Here is a 19,510-nt window from a genome sequence, read left to right on the forward strand (position 1 = left end):
TTAGCGCGCCACGCTGTCCTCCACCTCTGCCGGCTCCAGGTAAACGTACGGCGGCGTCAGGCCGACGTTCCGCGCTCGGATCTCGTAGCCGAGGAGCTTCAGGTCGCCGCGGAAACGAGCCGTCGCTTCGGCCGGAACGCTCTCGGTGAAGAGACGCTCGGCCGAGCCGCCCAGCGGGACCTGATGGGTCAAAGGTCGAAGGTCAGGAGGGCAGAAGTTAGGACTGCCGATAAATGACACATTCTATTATATTATTTTCATATTCTACTGTATTGCAGTTATGTTGTGTTACAGTGTTACATTATATTATTTAAAATATTTTTTACTATTTACAGTGTGAATTTAAAATTTTTAAATTTTAAAATGATTTTAAACAATTTCTGTTTTGTTTTGTACAATTGAGAATTATAATTGTTAACATTGCATGTTATATAAAATAATAAATATATTCTATATACTCTATTCTAGTGTATGAATTTATATCCTATACATTACACTATATATATTAGATATATCAAATTATTTTAAATGATTTAATATTACAGTATCTTTTATTAAATTGTTATTGAAAAAATATATTACATAATATTACATAATGTTATGTTTATATACTCCACTATATTAGCTTATATTATCTTATATTGCATTATCTTTAATTATGTTTAATTGTTTTACTGAATTAGTTTGCTTTGTGGTTAATTATGTTACTATATTATTAAATTGCACTTTTGAGAATTGTAGGAAATAAAATTGTGTTTTCAAAAATAAAATAACTTTGCATCTTACACACCTCCATTATACGGTATTGTATTTTATACATACATTTTAAATTTTATGTAGAATTAACAGACTGTAGAATTATAGTTAAATACATTTACAGTCTACATACTACATGGTAGTGTATTACCTTATAGGTTATATTAAAACATTAGCATAATGAAAGTAGTATTATTTAATTATGTTAAATTTGATTATATGAAATTATGTATTAGGCTATATTTAACTTTATAGTTGAGTAAATGAAGTCCTATTTTACAGAAGAAAACGTTTATATTCTACATGCTCCATGATACTCTATTATCTTATATTCCATACATACATGACCACCGTGGGTCATATTGATCATATTGTTTGTCTGTGTGATGTAACTCAGCAGTAGGTGTCCTCTGTGGATTGGCTGAGACCGTGAGGGCGGCGAGGGACCTCCCTGCCTATTGGTCCCTGATGATCACCTGACCATAACTCTTCTTAAGGCAACACCAAGAAAATAAACTCTTTTTGCCAACATCAGCCTGCTGGCCTTTGGTTTGGGGAGCAGGGAGGGAAGGATACCTAGTTTTATGTTGCGCTCCTATTCCCCTAGACCAGAGTGAAACAATAATATTTTAAATTATTTGTAACTATGGTAAATTGTATTACATTCAATTATGTATTATATTTCACTACTGAGAATTGTAAATTATATAGGATGTTACCAAAACTAAAATAACTGTATATTCTGTATTGTATATTCTCTATTACCTTACATTCCACACATCACATTAAAAAAATCAACATTTGTTTCATATTACATTACATAATTCTATCCTCTTATAATAACATTTTATGTTCTATATTCTTACATAATCGGCAGGTTTCTTGCTCAGCAGGTAGACGGTGGCGAGGCCATGCGCGGCGGCATTCACGTCGGGGAAACCGGCCAATAGGCTGCTCTCGCTGCAACGCCCCTTGGTGGCCGGGGGGGGCAACTGCATGCCGACGGGGGCGTTGGGCATCCAGCCAAAATAATCCAACTGCAGACGAAAAAGGAAAAGTACGGAAGAGGATTAGGGCCACCAAAAAAAAAAGTTCTCAGGTGAAAAAAAAAAAAAAAAGTTTTGTCAGGTGAAAAAAAAGAAAAAAAAAGTTTTGTCAGGTAAAAAAAAAGAAAAAAAAAGTTTTGTCAGGTGAAAAAAAAAAAAAGTTTTGTCAGGTAAAAAAAAGAAAAAAAAAGTTTTGTCAGGTGAAAAAAAAAAAAAGTTTTGTCAGGTAAAAAAAAAAAAAAAAAAAGTCAGGTGAAAAAGAATTCTGACTTTAAACTCAGAATTCTGACAACATTCATAATGACAAAAAATATACTTTTCTACGGAAGAGGATTAGGGCCACATGTGAAAAATTTATTTGAGTTCTGACTTTAAAGTCAGACTTCTGAGATTAAAGTCAGAACTCAAATAAATTTTTCACATGTGGCCCTAATCCTCTTCCGTAGAAAAGTATATATTTTTTAAATGTCATTATGAATGTTGTGCGCTTTTATTTTGAAACGCAAACAGGAAGGTGCTGTTGTTTTTCCCACGCCGCAGCCGAGGTCATCACAAGCCAAATTCAGGTCAGTCGGTCAGTCAGGTAACGCTTAGTGAGATGACGCGCTTCGTCCGATGGCCTCTAGAGGGCGTTTTGACTGTGAGATAGAGGTCTTCACGGGTCTACCCGGACCCTAGGACCCGAGACCCGACCCGGGACCCGTACGGGTTCGGGTCCACGTTTTATTACGGTCAATCGGGTCCGGGTCGGGTCCCGTTCTATTACCGCGGGTCCCGGGTCTGTTTATCATTATGTGTAAAACCCGAGTGGATCCCAGAAGACCCGTGATCAGCGCTGTGTAACTTGGGTGATGATCAGGCTGACCTGGGATCAGATCACAAGAGCGAAACTAAGGTGAAAAAAACGTTGAGCGGCGCCAGCGAGTCGGAGCGGAGGAAAGGATCAAGATGGAAACCTTCTTCACTGAGGTGAAAAATAAGCTAAAAACTATTGTTTTAATCATCCATTTAACATGCAATTTAATTTCCTTGTCACTCAGCCTGTTGTAGCTGCTGGATTCCATGATGTAGTCTCACTGCCATCTACTGGACAAACTGTAGAACTTGGCTGTTATTTTGATCTCCTTTTATTAGGCACCATATGTTGTATCCGACATGATAAACGTTTTTAGCAGTAGAACGGCATTTAGCAATTTTAATTACCGGGTTTGTCGGGTCTCGGGTCTCTCTCCTCTCGGTCATGCACCGGGTCGGGTCTGTGATATCTCAGGCAAAAACGGGTCGGTATATATTTTTTAAAAAGGATCGGGTCCAATCGGATCTCGGAACAAACTTCCCGGGTCCATTAGGGTTCGGGTTTATCATTTTGGACCTGTGAAGACCTCTACTGTGAGATGCAGCGTTTCCATACAGAGGCACAAAATGAAAAGTGGGACGCTGTATAAATGGATCTAAATGGATCTAAATGGATCTAAATGGATCTCCGAGGCGCCTGATGTGCGCGGAACGTTCCACAGTCAGGAACAGATCTGCGGACGGTAACTCGTGGGTCTGGACAGGATCTCTGCTCCTTTCACCTGTGCGTTGTTTACGGCGGCGTGCTGCGCTGTTGCTGTGAAGATCACCATGGTAACAAAGTACGCCAACTGTGACACCGAAATGAAGGATTTTGGGAAACCTGAGAGAGAGACAGTTGGATTTTTTCTTTATTTGCTTCATGTGATTTTACGTGCAAGCTTTGCAAGTATGAAAACATATTTATTTATTTATTCATTTAAAAAAACGTTCTTACAATTTTACTTCATTCCACTTTTATTTTGAAATCATAAAATTAAAGTATTGAAATAAGCAAAAGTACTGCAGTTGAAATACTGTAGTTAAAGTAGAGTAAAAGTACTGCAGTGAAAGTACTGCAGTAAAACTACGGCAGCTGAAGTACTGCAGTCAAAGTACTGTAGTAAAAGTACCACATTAAAAGTACTGCAGTTAAAGTACTGTAGTAAAAGTACTGTAGTTAAAGTACTGTAGTAAAAGTACCACATTAAAAGTACTGCAGTTAAAGTACTGTAGTAAAAGTACCACATTAAAAGTACTGCAGTTAAATTACTGTAGTAAAAGTACCACATTAAAAGTACTGCAGTTAAAGTACTGCAGTTAATGTATTGTAGTTACTGCACTGCAGTACTACGAGTTTAAAGTACTCTGACCTTTCTTTTCATCACCTAGGCGACCAAAGACAACGATCTCGTTGATCCAGCTCTGCAGCTCCGGGTCCCTGATGACATCGCCGTCGCCACGGTAATAGTGGCTGACCACGGCCTCTACATACCTGTGGGCCAATCAGAACGCAGCTCAGTTTTCCTTTTTTTTGTAACTTGTCAAAATTGTATTTTGGTTCAATTCGTCTCTTGTCATTTTTAATAATGAACATTATCATAAACTTTCGTTCCCATTTCTGGGTTTTCTGAAGCTTGTTGTCATGTTCGGTCGAAGCTCTTCTCGACCCGTTCAGCAGCTTTTCCTTTTTTAAAACTAGCTTTTCTCCTCCCTCGCTGTTTGAAAGCGGCGCTCTCCCTCTCCCATCCCTGAAAAACATTCTCATTATGGAATCAATGAAGCAAGCGAGTAAACGTGTTAAACCAGTAAACCTGCTACCTGCCTCTTCACTTGTCTTTGTGGGTCATGTGACCTTCAGCAGGAGAAAGATCTGTCAAAGCGAGACTGGTGACGGCGACATTTCTCCATAGGAACGTTTATTCTAGCCATTAGCCTTCATGCATGGTTTGTCCAAAGAGGCTCCTGTAGCCCAGTAGGTTTGCTGCGGTTTCTGTCGCCCTCTAGTGGTCGGAAAATCGCTTAGTGCAGCTTTAAACTCAGAATTCTGAAAGCTCAGAATTTGAACTTTTTTTCTCTGAATTCTGACATTAAACTCAGAACTCAGAACTAAATTTTTCACGTGGCCCTAATCCTCCATACAAAGCCCAGGTTGAAAACAAGCAGAATTATCAGGCATCACGGTCTACTGTATGCATATAAAAAATGTAGGCTGCTCACATTCCCTCTTGGTTTTTATCTTCAGCTGTGAGCTGTATTTGTGTTTGCCCTTCAGTTTGGTCAGACATAGTTTTTTTTTCCACATTAAAAAAATCCCTAATTTGCTCTTCTCTTCGCTCCCCATGGCGTGTTTCTTGGAGCACAGGAGCAAAGTTTTGGGGAAAAAAATGCACTGGCCTGATGGTCCCGCCTCTAACATGGCCATCATCCAATCATAACTCAGGATTTGGGGGTGGCACCTGGGGTCGGCAGTCAGATTTCAGGGGCCACCCCCTACACATGCCCCTGCATGAGATAGATCTTGCTCCCAAGTTAAACTAAAACATAAAACACATAATTTCACCTCCGGAACTCTGTACATGCTCCTCTGAAAATTTGATAAATTTGAAAGATGCTATATTAATAAGATTTACAACAGGATTTGTCAAAATTTTGTCTATCTATCAAACTGTCATGAAAATTTCAGATGACAAAAGATGTAAATCTTCTGTCTAATTTTGCTCAGGAACACCATGGCAAATCTGGCAGGAATACCTACAACTAAAAAAAAAAGGTTTATGAAAAGAGTTCATCATTTAGAGAAGATAGTAGCTCAAGTTTTTGACTTTGTCTGTTAAAGGATAAGTTCAATTTAATATATAATTTGTCTCTTACATACCTGTAGTACTTGGACACACAGACAATATTGACTCTCGAGTCGGTTACGAGCTTCTTGCTGCTAAATATGAATCCAAATGAGCGATGTCACAATATCTCCACTACAGTACAGTTTGATAATGTAACGTGATTTTTGCATGCGTAAGCCATGTCTTAATTTATATATTTTTGTTTACTTTTTATCGATATACAAAAAAAAAAAAATAACACTACGGTACTACCAGGCTCCATGTTGTGACCCCAGATTTTTTGTTGTTTGTATTTTTGTTTTTGTGTTGTTTTTTTCTTCTGAATTTGTTACCACTCTTTTTGTTTTCTCTCCCCTTTTAATTATCTGGATATTTTACTCTTTTTTTCTTTATTTTCTCTAGATTGATTCCCTTAGATTGCAAAAAAAAGGAAGCATTTGTCATGTTGGTTACCTGCATGCTTTTATTCCTGAGGCCGAAGTGTCCCTAAAATAATTTTCTGACTGCATTATTTGTCTATTAAAAATGTCTGCCAAGCCACTTCTTCAGGGAACTCAGTGCTAGCAGGTAGCAATTAGAATGTTGTGACTAAGTTAAGATTTTAATTGTCCAATCGTATTGACCGGTGGATGATGCTCCACAGCCGCAGGCCGTCGTCACGGTAATAGTAACCAGGGATGGAGTCCATGCCCCGCCCTGTGATGTCATCAGGTAAGCAGAGGTCACGGTAGGTCAGCGAGGCCGACGCCCTCCGCAGGAACTCCAGCGTTCCGGGACCGCCCACCGCTGTGTACTGAATAATTAATGAGATGAATATTCAAAATAAATTAAATTAGTGTTAATAAAAAAACCAAAAAGTAAATGTAAAAACTAAAAGAATAATTGATAAAAATTCGATATTTAATGAGATGAAATGATCAGTATTAAGTTTAAATGAAAAACTAAAAGGTAAAAATTAGAAATTATAAAATAAATGACAACATACAAATGAAAATTTGAAAAAAGTAAAAATTAGAGTTAGTGGAGATACTAGTTATGGAAGTTACTAAAAAAATATAGATGATATATCAGTTAACTGTCATGGTTGTGACTTTTTGGCTGGTCTATGTTTTGTATTTCTTTGTCTGTTTCCCTGTCTAGTTCTCTTAGTTCTATGTGTACCATGTTTCCTGTCTGCCCCAGCTGTGTCTAATTTGTAATCACCCCCCATGTGTATATTAGTCTTGTTCCCCAGTCAGTCTTGGTCGGTTCATTGTTCTGTTACTTGTGTTCTGTTTGTGTCAGTTTGTGTAGAGCTTCTTGTTTTTGGATTTCCTGTGTCACTATCTGTTCACACTGTTAAACACCCGGTCTTTGGGTTTGATCACAACCTGCCTCGCTGTCCTGCGTTTGGGTCCTCACCACACCTCCCCGTGACTTTGGAACATATACAGATTTTCAACATTTTCAAAGATAATAACAAAACCAAAGAATTTTTCTAAGATTTAAATATTTAGGTGAAGTCATACTTTGGACGACATATAAAATAAAAAATAAAATATAAGCAAACATTAAACAAAATCAAACTAAAAAGTAAAATAAAAAAAAAAGTATAATAAATGATACAATAAAAATTAAAGTTTGAGGTGTAAAATTCATGCAAGTTATTAAAAATTACATACATGATATATATGTTCAAATCAACAAAAGACAATTAAAATTAGGTTAGCATAAATGAAAGTTTTATTAAAGTAAAATGTCATAGTAGATCATAGAGGAAAACTAAAAAGAAATGTAGGCCTGTTACAAATTTACAAACAAACGGGGGGGACTAACAGTTACAAACAAAAAATGTCAATATTAATATTTTCTAAAATATATGTATTCATTATGCCATTAATTATTAATGAGGGATGGGCGGAGCCTCACCTTGGCAAGCGTCCCGCTGTCAGAGATCAGCAGGCTTCGAGCCAAAGTGTCGATTTCCAGAGTGAAGCGGAAATGCGGAATCAGCAGCTGGAATACACAGAAAATACTATGAAAAGTACTGTGATTACACCAAGAGTACACCAACAAATACACAAACAATACTCCAAAAATCAACTATGAGTATCAAGAGTACTAGAATTAAATAAAAAACACTGCAAAGAGTACTAGATTTAGATTTCAAAAATATACTATTAATGCTAGAATTACACACAAAAAATACACAAAATGTACACAAAAAATACAAAAAAAAATAAAATACACCCATTGGCTCAACTGGAGCCATTAAGGCTAATCGCAGTGGCACAGATTCAAACCCGTTCTCCTTGCTGCTTGTCATCCCGTCTCTCCTGTCTCTACTGTGACTGTCCAATAAAGCAGAAATAATATAAAAAAAAAAACATACACCAAAATGCACCAAAACCCACTCTCAGTAACATGAGCGTTACCTTGTAGAGCGGGTGCACCATGGGAAAGTTCCTGAGCGTTGCCATGGCGAACAGCTCTGACATCACATGCGTGCGCAGGAAGTGAGCGTGCAGCTCGTGCTCGGAGAAGTCTGCGGCACGCACGAAGGTTTTGGCCGTCAGCCAATCAAATTCCAGATCCTGAGGCACAAAGACGGGGTTTCCTTCACCAGGAGTCTGCTGCAGCTAGGAGAGGAGACAAGAAAAGGATGGAATGAAGGAAAGAAGGAAGGAAGAAAGGGAAGAGGGAATGGAAGAAGCAAGAAAAGACAGAAGCAAGGAAGTGACATAGGAGGGGAGGAAGGAAAGAAAAGGGGAAAAAAGAAGGAAGAAGGGAAGAGCGAATGGAAGAAGGAAGAAACGACAGAAGGAAGGAAGTGAGCAAGGAAATAAAGAAGGAAAGATCAGATGGGAAGAAGGACGGAAGGAAAGGAAGGCAGGAAAGGAGGAAGGGAAGGGAAGGAAAGCTGAAAAGAATCGAGGAAAGGAGGCAGGGAAGGAAAGGAAAGGTCAAAGGTCACCTGGATGGCGATGGGAAGTGAGGAAAGGAAGCAAGGAAAGGAAAAGTCAGAGGTCACCTGGATGGCGATAGGAAGTGAGGAAAGGAAGCAAGGAAAGGAAAAGTCAGAGGTCACCTGGATGGCGATAGGAAGCGAGGAAAGGAAACTAGGAAAGGAAAGGTCAGAGGTCACCTGGATGGCGATGGGCAGCAGCAGGTTGTCGTTGTTCAGATGAAGCAGGACGAGTGGCGCTGTGATGTAATTCTGCTTCCTGTTGACTGTATTTGGCGTGAGGCCGTCCAGCCGCCAATAATCCACCAGGAAGACGTTTCCCCGCTGAATTATGCAAATGAGCTAATTAGTGGAATCATTCTTTTTATGTTAACAAGATTTGAGGAATGTAATGTAATTTTAAATACAAAAAAATTAAGATTATTTTCTGGATGAACAGCAACTGATTTGAAATATTACATCTTTAAATTGTGTTTAAAAAAATATATTTTTCATAATAAAATATGGAATTTTCTTGCACCTGATTTGTAGTTTAAATATAAAACAATTTATCATAATTTAACGTTTTATTAGTTGAATTGATATTGTTACATTTTAAATGTTGCATGTTTAAATTTTATGCAAACAATACAATTGAAATTAAAAAAATTGTTTAATAGTTTTATTTAATAAGAATTTAAATTCAGACTTTTACCTTGGCTTTATTGTAATATGTTACAATATTTATTTTAATTGTAAATTTAAATAATTAAATATTGTATATTTACTTTTTTTGATTGTGTTAATGATGATTTGAAATTCCTCATTTAAAAATATAATTGGAGAAAATATATATTTTTTTTTAAATAAAAAAAATGTTTTTCTTTTAATTAGGATTAAAATTGTTTTTTTTTTGTGATTTAAAATATTTTATGATACAATTATATATATTTAAATATGTTTATTTCACTTGTATTATAAAAATAGAATTGAACTAAAAAAGCTAAAATAAAAAAAATTAATTAGTAAAGATTTAAATTAAAATTTCATTTTATTAATTTAATTTTATCTAATCTAATCTAATTTTCGAAATATTTTTTATTTTTATATTTATTATAATTTCACTTAATTTCATATTTAGTATTGTTTGTTACTCCTGTTATTTCCTTGCCTGGGTCCAGACCTTTGACTCCGCCCACTCCACCAGTTGACTGATTCTGGTCTGGCATCTTGACATGAGAAACGATCGGTCCAATGAGCGCCGGGGGGGACTAACGATTAGCCAATCAGAGCCACGGGGGCGGGACTAACGCCGTCATCAAGCTGTTGTCAAGCTGTGTGCCGGAACCAAGGAGGAGTAACAACAACAATGGAGACGCTGTAGACAAGATGGACGCTGCTATCCAGGCTGTTCTGAATCCATTAAAAGTACCAATTACTTTGAAATCTGAACAGCTCTCTGCTTTGAAGGCATTTATTCAAAGGGAAGATGTTTTTTTCACATCAGCGTCGACTTAAAATGACGTTAGATTCAGGCGGATACGTCGGTCTCTAGTGATTGGTTAGAGAAAATCGAATCCCCCCCCCCCACGTAAATCTGTTAGAGTGGAGGCAATGACTGAAGATGGAGACGGAGTGGAACGAGTTGACAATTCTGTCTGATATCAGGCAAGTTATTTCCTCCTAAATTCACTTCAGTCACCTCCATTTCCTGTTGCAGGCTGGCTCCGCCCCCCAGCGACGCCCGCACTGTCTCCTCGGTGACGGCCAGGTTGGGCGGGACTTCTGTGCAGCGGCGAATCAGAGTCGGGTTGGCGCCGTTCAAGAACTGCTGGCCGAAAAAACAGTCTTCCTTCCAGAGTCTCTCCACCAATCCTGAGAGAGGAGGGAGGGACAGGAAGTGAGAATTATTGATAATCTGCCACAAAATTTTTAATTTATTTTTTTTTGATAAAAAGTAAGGAAAAAAAACAATAGAGCCTTTTCACATTTCCGGGTTCTACGCAGCGGAAGTCGTCACAGACGGGAAACACCGCAGCAGTAGCAACGTTTATCAATGAGAATAATAGACACAGCTCGAGTGTTTTCGTCTTTACTGCAATATCTACCAGATTACTGCAATATCTACCAGATTACTGCAATATCTACCAGATTTTTCAACCAAAGAAAGTGTTCTTTTGGTGGACCAGTTTTCCATCACAGAGAGGATGAAGCTTGAAAAAGAATTTTTTGAGAATTACATCCATACGAAGGTAAATGATTTCTTGTCTAGTTACCTAACGTTCAAAGGTAATCTATACTTTCCTCTTAGTTTTTAATTGTTTTCTAATTTTCTATTTTACAGCACGCCTCAAAAATTATGCTGTATGACAAAACTGCATTTTCCCAACAAAAACAAAAAAAATCTTTATTTCAAATAAAATAAAAGCAATACACTTTAATATACTACAGAATTTTCTTTTATTTTTTGCAATCTTTAAAACATAAAAATAAAATGTTTGCATGAAAGTCAGTGTATTTAAGCTATTGTGAACATTTTTATTCTGACAAGAAAAATACAAAATAAAGCTTTATTATTATGGCAGCTTATTTTCTAATAAATCTGTTTATTATTTAAGAAATGTAATATTTTTACATTACATTTAATTGAATTCAACTTGGACAACGTCACTACTACTTAGTTTTTTGTTTACAATTTTTTTATTTTTATTTTTTTATTTCATGTGTTTTTTAATATTAAGAACAAGCACAGATCCTGTACAGAACCACGGCGTGTGTTCACTTCTCTGCACTGAAGCACTGCGACAGTTCGATGACCTAACTCCACTAACGTTACTTAAATACCACAAGATGATGTCACCTACCGTTAAAGTCTGCAGGGCAGCAAAGACGAGTTACTGTCTGTAGTTTCACTTTTGTTTTCACACTGGGAGACTCTGTGGATTGAGTTCAATGCTGCTGGTCTGCTGTCTGTACATCTCCAACTTGCAGACATGAGGTGATGCACATCAGACGCATTAGAGATCGATTTAGATCCATTTCTGTTCACAGACCAACTTTTGATTTTGTGCCTCTGTATGGGAAACACTGCATCTCAGTCAAAAATGGCCTCTAGAGGCCAGCTGACGAAGCGCATCATCTCACTAAGCGTTACCTGACTGCCTGACTGCCTGACTGCCTGACCTGAATTTGCCTTGTGATTCCCTCGGCTGCACCGTGGGAATACAGTTTCCTTACTGCAGGTCTGGCTCCTCCTGGACTGGAAAACCTGCTGGATTTGCTGGAAACTGGACCAGCGGTGCTCTGCAAACAGGAGGCCGTCCAGACCCAGCTCAACTAGTCTGAAGCACAGGAGAAAAATCAGTTCAACCAGCGATTGAAAAACATCAGAATAGAGTGAAAAATGACAAAAACTAAAAATGACCACAAAATGACATAAAAAGAGGGCAAAAAGACCAAAATTACAAAGTGTCCAGAAACCAACATGAAATGGCAGAAATTAACAATAAACAACTGAAAAAATGACAGAAAACAACAATAAAATGATAGAAGAGCCAAAAATGTCAACCAACAAAAAAATGCCAATAAACAACCAAAAAATGATAGAATACATTGATAAACTACCAAGTTCTATTGTGTTTTACTATGTTTCTATTTGGTTCTATTGTGTTTCTACAGAGTTCTACTATGTTTTTATTGAGTTATATTGTGTTTCTACAGAGTTCTATATGTTTTATTGAGTTGTAGGCTACTGTGTTTTTACTGAGTACTACTATGTTTTTATTGAGTTGTATTGTGTTTCTACTGAGTTCTACTATGTTTTTATTGAGTTGTAATGTGTTTTTACTGAGTTCTACTACATTTTTATTGAGTTGTACTGTGTTTTTACTGAGTTCTACTACGTTTTTATTGAGTTGTAATGTGTTTTTACTGAGTTCTACTATGTTTTTATTGAGTTGTACTGTGTTTTTACTGAGTTCTACTATGTTTTATTGAGTTGTACTGTGTTTCTACTGAGTTCTACTATGTTTTTATTGATTTATATTTTGTTTTTACTGAGTTCTACTATGTTTTTATTGAGTTGTAATGTGTTTTTACTGAGTTCTACTATGTTTTATTGAGTTGTACTGTGTTTTTACTGAGTTCTACTATGTTTTATTGAGTTGTACTGTGTTTTTACTAAGTTCTACGATGTTTCTATTCGATTGTGTTTCTACTGTGTTCTATATTTCTATTGGGTTCTATTGTGTATCTACTGAGTTCTACTATGTTTACTATACTATATTTAATATAATGTGATATAATATAATGCAATTGTATGTAATGTAATGTAATATAATATAATGTATTCATTATAATGTATGAACAAATATTTTTTTTTCTGAAACTTACGCCTCGCTGATAGTCAGGATCATGTCGGTTGCCTTGGCGACAGAAAAGTGAACCTCAGCAGGAAGTGATGTCACATCATCCGCCTTCATCGACTCCGGGAGACCGTCGTCATAGCAATTCCACCTAAAAAAGATGTTTTATGATATTCATGACTTTAATTTGAAAGAAAAAAAATGTAAAATTCATAACTTTTATTTTTAAAGGGAATAATAAAAAAAAAAAAAATTCAATACAAAAAATGACATAAAAGAATGTACACTATAAAAAGAGAAAAAACGAAAAAAATAAGATGTAAAAAGTCAAAGAAAAATTGAAAATTCCACAAAAGAGTAGAAAAAATAGTAAGAAAAAAGAGAAAATTAAAGAAAAGCACTAAGATAAAAAATATACTAAGAAACAGTATTTTAATACAAAGAATAATATAAAGACTAATTGTATAGTAGTATATAATAACAGTATATAATAGTACAATAATATTTAATAGTAATAAAAAATTATTAACATGAATGAATTGAAAAGACAAAATATAGAAACTTATTGATATAATACCAAAAATAATAAAAAATTAAAAGCTAAAAACATTTTTTCTTAATTTTTGTTTTTTGTAAATTACCTGTAGGTTTGGCGGCGGCACGTCAGCTCGTTTATCCTTTGCTCCAATTCGATTGGTCGAACATCGTTGAACACAAATTTAGCTTCAAACAAGAAAGAAAAACATGAAATAAATGACTGGAGAGGGGTGAGATATTTGCTGTGGGAAAAGAGAGAGAGAGAGGGGGACTCGCCCAGAGAGAGAGGGCCTCATGTATCAATACATTTGTAAATTTGTGTTTACATTTCCGGATCCAATTTTACAAACAAAATCCCAATCATTCCTAAACTGGAAGCACTTCACTGGATCTTAATTAGCATAAATTAATATACTGGAATGTATGGAAAGAATTATTCAGTAGCTGAAGTTTCATCTGTAGAACGAAGTGTACGAGAAGTGGAACAAAAACGGTTCCATATGAAACTAAAAATGATAAAATATCGCCATGATGTCATCGACTATTATTATTACAGAAGTAGTCAAATTTATGAAAATATTTTTATTATTGTTACATATAAAAATGTGATCAGTTTAATATATCCTATTCCATCATTATTACCTCCGCCAAAGTAATAGGTAATAATACAAATTTTCATCCTTCCGTTAGCAGGATATCTCAACAAGTTTGGCACAGATTTGCACAAAACTTGGTATGAAGGTTGGTTATGGGCCAAGGGAGAACTGATTAACTTTTCATGTCGATTGGCCAAAAGGGGGCGTGGTGGTGGGCGTGGCTTATCACCAAAAATTCCGAATTTTGAGGAGACGGAAATGTATCCTTCCCGATTTAAATAGGCAAGGTCTGGCTGTTAACAGTAAGGTTCTGTGTTCTGGTTCTATTTTCTGGTTCTGTGTGTTCTGGTTCTGTGTTCTGGTTCTGTGTTCTGTGTTCTGGTTCTGTGTTCTGGTCCTATCTTCTGGGTCTATGTTCTGGTTCTGTGTTCTGGTTCTATGTTCTAATTTGCTGTTCTAGTTCTATGTTCTGGTCCCATTTTAATTTGTTTCTTTGGTATTCATCTTTCTCTATCTTTCCATATTATAGAATGAAATCTATTCAGAAACCAGTTTAATCAATAGAATTGAAAGATTCAAGATAAAAGACGAGCTGCCTCAGGTTTGATGAATCTCAATTTTCACATGTAAACTTAAAAAGGAATTAAAAAAATAAATAAATAATTTGTCCGAAGCTCGATAAATGACAGAGAGACTATAGACTATATAGAGAGACTAGCTTCTGAATTCAAAAACTAGTCTCAGACAGAGAGAGAGAGAGAGAGAGAGAGTAGAAAAGGGTGAGAGACATTCACCGACCAATAGAATCCCTCAGGGCGAGTGAGGTGGAGCAGCTGAGGAATCGATAGCAGGGGAAGAGCGAGACTCCGCCCTCCGGTGTCGTCACGGCAACCTCTGAACAGAACCAGACACTGGTTGTGGTGGCCGTGGCTTCCAGACGGACCAATAGGAGAGCTCCGAGACTGGCGGGACAGCTCACCTTGTATTCTGCCTAGCAACAGAGATTTAAGACTTGGATTTTATTACATCATTCATGACTAAATAAAAAGATAATAAAAATTGCAATAAAATAACTGCAGTAAAATAATTCTTAAGAAAAACATACAATGTATTAGCTCTAATTGTCATTATATATAAATTAACACTCAATTAAAACATGTAATAGATTATTAAAATATGAACTATCTGTCTTCTTTCCTTCCTTCATTGTTTCCTTTCCTTCCTCATGTCAGTAAGAGGAAACTTACGACTTCTTCTGTGTTTTTGCAGCAGCAGCAAATGTTCTTCAAAACCCGACAAATCTGAAAAAGAAAAAGAAAAGATTACAATTTATTCATTTATTGAAGCCCTTTATTACTTAAGTTACTATTACTTATTACTTCAATATCAATTAATAATGATCAGAAAGTATAAAATACATTAATTATGCATTTATTATTGTTATATATTAAAGAAATATAAATGATATTAGAAATGATAAATATTTTACTTTTTAAAACTGCATATAATAAAATGTACTAATTAAATATTTTCAATTACTAATTATTATCATCATATTTTTATATTATTATTATATATATATATATTTTTTTATAATAATCAATATCATTAGTTTTTTTTCTTGGGGGTTGTGACTCACTGAGCGCTCAGCCAATCGGACGCGCTCGCTGGCCCCTCTGCTGCCGACCAATTGGACGGTGGTTCGGTGGGCGTCACCCGACAGGAAGAAGCGTTCCTGGTGCACGACAACGCGGTAGATCACCATGGCAACTATGAAACAAATAAAAACAATAAAACTTTTTTTTTTTTTTTTTAAATGTGACGAGAAAACTTTAAATACCTTTAAATATGTCAAAATTACAAATAATTAAATTTTTTAAAGATTGAAATTGATATTTTTAATCATTTATTTTTTTGAATTTCGACTGATTTAGGAAGGAAAATAAAAGTATTGGAGTCTTCCCTCGTCCCTCTCTCTCTACATTTACTACTAAATTCTCTCGCCCCCATGTTTCTCTCTCTGTGTAGTCGAGTCTAAACTCTCTCTCTCTCTCTCTTTCTCTCTATGTATTCTCAAAGTCTCTCGCCCCTCTCTCTCTACAATTAATGTCTCTCACTTTTATTTCTCTTTCTCAGGTCAAGTCAGTATCACTTTGAACAGACAGGCTACAGCTGATGTAAAGTACACTGTATTCTCCATGTTTCTCTCTCTACATTTACAAATGTCTCTCGCTCCCATGCTTCTCTCTCTCTGGTCAAGTCAGCATTACTTTTAATTGACAAGCTGAAACTGATGTAAACTCTCTCTCTCTCTCTGTGAACAGACAGGCTCAAATTGATGTAAACTTGACTACTAGACTTGTTTTAATAAATTTAAATGAGCTGTGACTTACCAATGAAGAACTGGGTTTATGAATAACCAGAAAGGATAATCCGTCTGCTAGAAATGGTGAGAGTCTTCACTCTGACAGAAAAAATAGTCTCCTTCTGCTTCTGTCAATATTTAGTTTTCAGATTTCTAGAATCTTAAACACATAAATGCTGCATGTCAATCATTCCTCAGATTAATTATTAATAGTTACAGAAGAGTGCTGATTGGTTCAATTGTTTTTACTGTTGGAGCGTGGAGTCAGAATAAGACAGAAAAAATAATAAAGTAAAAAATAATTAAAGTTTTAATTACATGTATTGAGATTGAGTAAAGAAAAAAAAGTGACGTTTTCATATAGTGTAGTTTGAAAACTTACTTTGTCATTCATGAACGTAATACTGGATGGGTTATTGTGAAATTAAGCCAAACAATGTGTTGATGCTTACTACAAGGGATTTCAGAATCAAAGCCATAGGCTATGCCTTTTAGGAAATGATAACGTCAAAGAAGGAGTTTGGGTGACATTTTATTTGGTGTTTTAATCTGCAGTGCACGCTTTCACATGATTTCTATACAGTCGGCTACAAACACGATCAATAACAAGAAACCAGGTTTCAAGTTGTCACAAAATTGTACGGTGATGTGGGAATAAGAATAACCCACTCCGGGTTTTGGTTCACAATATACAGGCCTGGCAGGACATAATCAATGCATATGTAGACTAGCAGTTTATAATTAAGAAATATTACACAACAGGATGTAGGTCACTGCCATTATTGCTTATACAGCGATGACTAGAAACTAAAACTAAGTCTAATTATTAAAAGGGCGTTGTCACATCCGGACTGTCCCGATTTAACATAAACTCTATGTTCGTCGTCGATGTTACATTTGGTGTCAAAAGCTTCTAAAAACTGTTCGACTCAAGCAAATCTTTGTGATAAGCCATACTCACTTCCATCGTAGCTTCCACTTTCCTTACGCTAACGAAGCATGCTAACGTCGAGCAGTGCTCCGGACGGCAGCTACTGTCAGTCATGTTGCTGTCGTCGTCAGCCTCCCATTTGGAGTTAGCACCTCCCACTTGGAGTTAGCACCTCCCACTTGGCGTTAGCAGCTCCCACTTGGAGTTAGTACCTCCCACTTGGCGTTAGCAGCTCCCACTTGGAGTTAGCACCTCCCACTTGGAGTTAGCACCTCCCACTTGGAGTTAGTACCTCCCACTTGGCGTTAGCAGCTCCCACTTGGAGTTAGCACCTCCCACTTGGAGTTAGCACCTCCCACTTGGAGTTAGCTGAACAAGTCATGTAAAACAATTAAAGTGTGTAAAACTGACTGAGTAGGTTGCAGCGTGGGTGAACGGTTAGTTCCACTTCACCGAGGAAAAAGGTGAATGAGGCGTTTTGGGAGACTTGGAAAATCAATGTGGTCGTTTATATAGGATGATCAGGCTGATCGAAAGCCTTCTGAGCATCACAGGAAATTAATACTTCTGGACATTGGGTTTGGACTGGGGGAGTAAATAATATTAAAGAGTCTACAAAGGTTGGAGAACAGAAGCCTATTCTTAATGAAACCTGTTTGGTCCTGTGAGATAATTGTTGGAAGAATCTTCTCGAGGCCAATAGCCAAAGTTTTTGCTAATATTTTGGTATCAACATTTAGGAGGCTGAGGGGTTGATAGGATCCCGGGTCAAGTGAGTCCTTATCCTTCTTAAGCAACAGAGGGACACAAGCCTGGTAAAAAGTTGGGGGGAGAGTTTTGGCTTCAAAAGATTAATTGAAAACATGAAGTAAGAGAGGGGCAATTAAAGGTGAAAAGGATTTGTAGAGGATTTGTAAAGCCGTCGATTCCTGGAGCCTTAGAAGTTTCCATACTCTTAATAGAATTAACCAATTCATCAAGAGATAGGGGATCCTCTAGATATGTTTTATCATTTCCAGATATCATTGGGATGTCCAAACCATTGAGAAAATTCTCAATAAGGGTAGGATCACCCTCTGATTAAAAAAACTCACACATAGTTCCCAGTTTTTAACTTTCCACCCTCCGCTATCCACTCCTGGTCTTTGTATTGAAATCATACTTAAATCTCTTTTTCGCTTCACTATTCAGAGAACTGCAGATCTCATCTTGAATTTTTATTGAACAAGTTTTCTCTATCAGATCACATATTCCATCATAATGAGATATTAAATGAATACTTGTGAATAGTTTGGGCAAATATGTTTATTTTCCAATACCTCTTTCTGTAGTAAGTATATTTTCAAAATTTAAATTTAATTCCAAACTATCATCTGGTGAAGGATGAAGACATATCAATCAATGAAAACAGGCCTTCTTGGGTGCGTTCATAAGTCTAATCTGACACTTATAGAGTGGGTCAAATGTCAGAGTTTTCAACAGTATATGAATTTACGAATGGTCAAAATGGTAAACTTAATAAAACGGCAGGAGAGACTGTTATAGCTATCTGTGTCTGAAGACAAGGAAGGAAGGAAAGAACGAACAAACAAAGCTAGGAAGGAAAGAAGGAAGAAAGGAAGGAAAGAAGGAAGGAAGGAAGTAATGAAGGAAACTACGAAAGAAGGAAGGATGGAAGGAAGTTAGGAAACAAGGAAGAAAGGAGGGAAAGAGGGAAGGGAAGAAGGAAGGAAGGAAAGAGGGAAGAAGAAAGGAAGGAAAGAGGGAAGGGAAGAAGAAAGGAAGGAAAGAGGGAAGAAGGAAGGAAGGAAAGAGGGAAGAAGGAAGGAAGGAAAGAGGGAAGAAGGAAGGAAGGAAAGAGAAAAGAAGAAAGGAAGGAAAGAGGGAAGGGAAGAAGAAAGGAAGGAAAGAGGGAAGAAGGAAGGAAGGCTGGCCGGCTGATTGACCTTGATGGAGAGCAGGCTGAAGTTCTTCCTTTCCTTTGAGGTTTTTGACAAACGCCGACTCTTCACTTAAAATGTATTTTTTGTGATTTATACTTCATGAACAATATGGATCTGCAATAAAAATGTGACAGAACATTGTGTTTGTGTGGAGGAAAGACGAAAAGACAAGGTTTAGGTTTGTCTCCTCAATATAATGAAACTTACTTTGCACTGTGTGTCGTGATTTGTGGTTACAGTGATTATCTCCATCAACCAACAATATGATGTGAAGATGGAATTGTGCAAGTGGCAACTGAACATTGTGGGGTCGGTTTCTAAAAAACAATGTTGCAGGAATGTTTCTCACCTGTTTCTAACTACAGAATC

At 36.6% G+C, this 19,510-nt stretch overlaps 1 protein-coding gene across 1 annotated transcript; it reads right to left on the minus strand.

The window, feature by feature from the left end:
* LOC139639741 (hydroperoxide isomerase ALOXE3-like) lies at nt 1–15,667 on the minus strand. The gene is made up of 15 exons (XM_071513890.1): nt 15,542–15,667; nt 15,150–15,203; nt 14,701–14,893; nt 13,411–13,492; nt 12,798–12,920; nt 11,643–11,746; nt 10,108–10,280; nt 8,607–8,750; nt 7,897–8,100; nt 7,391–7,477; nt 6,106–6,275; nt 4,010–4,131; nt 3,380–3,480; nt 1,623–1,793; nt 1–180 (listed from the first exon to the last, which is right to left on the minus strand). The coding sequence occupies exons 1-15, from the start codon at nt 15,665–15,667 to the stop codon at nt 1–3; spliced, it is 2,034 nt and encodes a 677-aa protein (XP_071369991.1).
* Nucleotides 15,668–19,510: the final 3,843 nt, after the last annotated feature.

The sequence above is a fragment of the Centroberyx affinis genome, unplaced genomic scaffold (assembly GCF_046629955.1).
Source record: "Centroberyx affinis isolate AG114_WGS23_722 - 3 ecotype Tasmania unplaced genomic scaffold, CSIRO-AGI_Caff_v1 ptg007620l_1, whole genome shotgun sequence".
Taxonomy (NCBI): Eukaryota; Metazoa; Chordata; class Actinopteri; order Beryciformes; family Berycidae; genus Centroberyx; species Centroberyx affinis.

Coding starts and splice junctions, on each gene's coding strand:
- LOC139639741 (XM_071513890.1), bottom strand. CDS start 15,667: ATGGTGATCTACCGCGTTGTCGTGCACCAGGAACGCTTCTTCCTGTCG. Junction 10,281..11,642: donor CAGGAGGAGCCAGACCTGCA/GTAAGGAAACTG, acceptor CTCCTCTCTCAG/GATTGGTGGAGAGACTCTGG. Junction 8,101..8,606: donor TGCTGCCCATCGCCATCCAG/GTGACCTCTGAC, acceptor CTCCTCTCCTAG/CTGCAGCAGACTCCTGGTGA.